The sequence below is a fragment of the Marmota marmota genome, unplaced genomic scaffold (assembly GCF_001458135.2).
Source record: "Marmota marmota marmota unplaced genomic scaffold, marMar, whole genome shotgun sequence".
Taxonomy (NCBI): domain Eukaryota; kingdom Metazoa; phylum Chordata; class Mammalia; order Rodentia; family Sciuridae; genus Marmota; species Marmota marmota.
In genome coordinates, this window is record NW_026000143.1 from 709,128 (window position 1) to 713,214 (window position 4,087).

Genomic DNA, 4,087 nt, shown 5'->3' on the forward strand with positions numbered 1-4,087 from the left:
GCTTTTTTTTTTGGCTCCAGGCCGTGGGAGTTGGGTTTTCTGTCACCAATAGGAGTGAACTCACCAGGATGTAGAAGGTGATAAAAATGGGGCTGGAGGTGACGCGGATCTTGGCCCGAGCAAATGGAAGTTTCCAGAGCAGGAAGATGAAGAAGAGCACGTTGGGAATGAGCAGCAGGAGGTCCCAGTACCGGACCCTGACAGAGGGGTGCAGAGCAGGTGGCTGACGCGCTGGGGCATCCCTCCTCCCACCCAGACCCCTCCCCGGATGGCGCAGGCGCACTTGGAAGTGCTCGTGTCTTCCCACCCCAGCCCCTAACTGCACAGCGCAGGCGCAAATGGAGGTGCCAAGGTCCTCCCACCCCAGCCCCTCCCTGCACGCCCCCTGGATAGCGCAGGCGCATCTGGAGGTGCCGAGGTCCTCCCACCCCTGCCCCTCCCTGCACGCCCCCCGGACAGCGCAGGCGCACCTGGAGGTGCCGATGTCCTCATAGAGCAGCAGCAGGCAGCGGTGGGGCACGGTGATGTTGGGCGCCAGGGGTGGCGCAGGCTCCGAGCTCCCATTGGCGCCTCCCGGGGCGGACATCCTGCCACAGCACCCTGAGGAGCCAAGACCCTAGGCTTAGGGGGGGGCCTCTGGGTCTCAGGCCCCCAGGGAAACACAGACCCCAGAGGGGCTCCCACACAGAGAACAGCCTTCAGGGTAGAGGCCCAGCCTCTAGTCTCAGCCTCTACCTTAGGATCCCCCAAGCAATAACAAAGCCACCCCCATTTCTCTTAGAGGCAAATGCCAAAAAGAGAGGAAAACAGCCGAGTGGGGCAGAACTATCCTTTCCTTCAGTAGCAGAACCCATGCATTCTAACTCGTCTGTGGTTCCCAGAACAATGACTACTTTTTTCCCAGCTTCCTTTGCAGCTGGGAGTGGCCCCATGGCCGATTTTTCCCCCCCCTCAGGGAGGCATGAATGGAATGAGGTTTGTCCCTTTGCATTGGCTAGAATATGGGTGTGATGGTGGGAGCAAGAGCAGCCATTTTTAGGCCATGAGAAAGAAACCATGTATTTCGATAACAAGCTAAAAATCATGTATTGGGGGATAACGAAGCAGTAAGAATGTGTGCCTCTCCATGCATGTCCTGGCCTGTTTACATAGAGTGTCATGCAACAAATAATTATCTTGTTATTTTGACTTTTGTTTCGACAGCTAAGCCCAAATTCCAAAGAATATAAAGCGGTATTGCTTTGGATTGGGTGGCCAGACGAGGTGACATCTGAACAGAGATCTAAATAAGGGAGGAGGCAGCCTTGGGGGAGGGGGGGGGGAATCTGGATAAACAACATTGTAGGGAAAGAAAAGTAGGTGCAAAGGCCCTGAGATAGATAGAGACACACTTGGCAAAAGTGCGGGGGGGAAAAAAGTAGGCCAGGGTAGTTGGAGAGGTAATCTTAGCAGGGCCAGATCCTATGGGGCAATATGCCCCTATGCAGGGTGATTTCATGCTAACTGCGACAAGAAGGGTATCGGAAAGGGAGGTGACAAGGTCCCAATTTGTGCCTACTGTGGCTGCCAGGGAGAATGGTCTCACATAGAAGAGTGGAGAGAGGGAGACCCTGAGGAGCTACTCTAACCCTCAGGATGAGACACAGGCTCAATTAGAGGTAGCAGTGTAGACGGAACAGAGGGTCACCCCACAAGGGGTCTCATCATTACCCTGCTTCAAACCCCCCCACCATGCGATTTAACATGCCTGACTCCACCCCTTCCCAACTCCAGGGAATGTGCACGTGATCTCAGCCTGGCCAATCAGGAAGCTCCATCTCCCTGACCAATGAGAATCTGCCCTGAGACTTTTGCTGTCAGTACCCGGAAGTGGAGACTCAACAAACCCAAAGGCCTGAAAAACTCCAGCTACCATTGTCTGATTGACAGGGCTTGGGCTTCTGGCTCTGCCACATGCTTGCTGTGTGACCTTAGGTGAGTCACCTCCCCTCTCTGGGTGTCACAGGGATAATAACACCCACCTAGCAAGGTTGTCTTGAGGATCAAACAAAACCAGACCCATAAAATGTCCACAAAAGCCAACACACAAAGAAATGGCTGCTTCTCTTACCAGGGAAGAAACTTGGGGGGGGTCAAAGGAGAAAGGAGTCTCTTTGTGGGCCCAGGGGGGTCCCTTCTGAAGCCTCTGTTGCTATGGAGCCTGAAGCAGGGCTTATCAGATGCTCTTTCTACATCGAGTCCCCTGGTAACAAGTAGGGACAAGAGTGTGGCCATTGGACCTGTGTCTCTTCCGGTGACCACACTGGAGTTATGTGCTGTGGGCCATTCCAGAATCGTCATTATGTCTCAAAGCTGCTAAAATAACTGAAAAAGTGATTTTTATTTTATTTTATTTTTTTAAATACAGCTGGGGGCAGTGGCCCACGCCTGTCATTCCAGAGGCTTGGGAGGCTGAGGCAGGAGGATCGCAAGGTGGAGGCCAGCCTCAGCCACTCAGCCTGAGCAACTCAGCGAGACCCTGTCTCTAAATAAAACACAAAATAGGGCTGGGATGGGGTTCAGGGGTCAAGTGCCCCTGAGTTCAATCCCCAGTGCCGAAAAATTTTTAAAAATTAAAAAAAAAAAATAAAAAAGGAACATGTTTCTTTCTTTTCTTTTCTTTTTTATCTAATCTTCTTTTTCTAAACCTCTCCTCCCTGATCTTCTTTCCCCTGACCTTCTCCCTGATCTCCCCGCCCTAGTCTCATTTTCTCTGAGTCCCCTCTCCCTGGTGATGGGCAGAATCATAGCCTCTGGGACAGGAGGCTATGATTGCTGTGTGACCTTAGGTGAATCACTTCCCCTCTCTGGGTGGGATAATCTCTCCTTAGCTAGCAAAGCAAGAAGCCTTCTTTTTTTTTCATTTTTCTCAAAACCTCCTTAATGGATTGGCATCTGGAACAAGGACCAAGGAGCGAGCTCCCGGTGACACTCCTACCTAGGGGCCCAGGTGCTGGCTTGTCCTCTAGCCAGCCCACAGGTCCAGGTCTCGTCATCTGAGTCTCAGCCCTGTCATTACCTCCTTTGAGAAAGCCACCTTAACTATGTCTCCCGGGCCAGCTCACCTGGGTTTTGTTTACAGGGCCTGACCTCCTTTCTAAGCCGTCCTAAGTAGGGCAGAGTGCTTGGGGAGGCTGAGGAAGGAGGATCGCCAGTAATTGGAGGCCAGCCTCAGCAACTCAGTGAGACCCTGTCACTAAATAAAAAGTTAAAAAAAGGGGCTGGGGACGGGGCTCAGAGGTCTAGCACCCCTGGGTTCAATCCCCAGGACCAAAGTGGAGGTGGGGGGAAAGCACATGGCCCAGTCCCCCAGAGCAGAGCTGGTACAAAGTAGGTTCTCAATAAAACGCGAGGACATGCGTGACTGACAGCTGGGGCTGCGGGGAGAGGGGGGTCCCCCCACAGTGTCCAGCTCGCTGAGAGGTCAGGGGACACTCAGTCTGCCATCACTGGCCACTCGCCTGTGACCTCGGTCCCCTGGGGGTAGAGTCCTTGGCCTTCAAGGTGTCCCTTGGCCTTTACCCAGAGTTGACTTATAAACAGTGCAGGCCCCCTCTGGGGGCAGGTGCTGCCACCGTGTTTATGCACAGGGACGCTGTGACCCTTCAGGCCGCAGGGGGCCCAGGTCCCTGCCCGACCCCTCCCCTGTCGCTGTCCCCAAGGGTCCCCAAGTCCCCTCTGCCCTCTTCCTGTAAATCACCCTCCCCCCCAGAGGCCTCTCTCAAACTTCCCCAAAGCTGCCTGGTGAGGCTGAGCCCTGAGTGGGACGGGGACCTTCCTGGGGGACCTTCTTGGGGACAGGTGGGCCACTGTCCCTACAGGAGGAGGGAGGACTTCGTGCCGGGCTGGAGGTGGCAGGAGGTGGGGAGAGGGTCGCCTTCTCACCTGAGAGCCCCGGGGCAGCGCTCAGGCCTGGCCTCCCGGGCCGCCCATCCACTGTCGCCGGGTGCCAGGACCCAGCTCAGGCCCCGGGACTCCGGCCTTCCGCGGCCAGGGTCGGCGGCAGGGGACGGGGAGCGTCGCGCAAGAGTCTCGGAAGCCGGTTCCA

General features: G+C 55.2%; 1 protein-coding gene across 1 annotated transcript in view; it reads right to left on the reverse strand.

Annotated features, from left to right (window-relative positions):
• The window catches only part of Tpra1 (transmembrane protein adipocyte associated 1), a 7,181-nt gene extending 3,100 nt beyond the window's left edge, over positions 1-4,081 (reverse strand). Inside the window, exons 1-3 of the mRNA XM_015506738.2 lie at positions 3,925-4,081; positions 471-600; positions 3-197 (exon numbers count right to left, since the gene is read on the reverse strand). Coding sequence (XP_015362224.1) covers positions 3-197; positions 471-586 — 311 coding nt within the window. The 5' untranslated portion in view covers positions 587-600; positions 3,925-4,081. The remainder of the gene's footprint in view (positions 1-2; positions 198-470; positions 601-3,924) is intronic.
• Between the last annotated feature and the right edge of the window lie 6 nt (positions 4,082-4,087).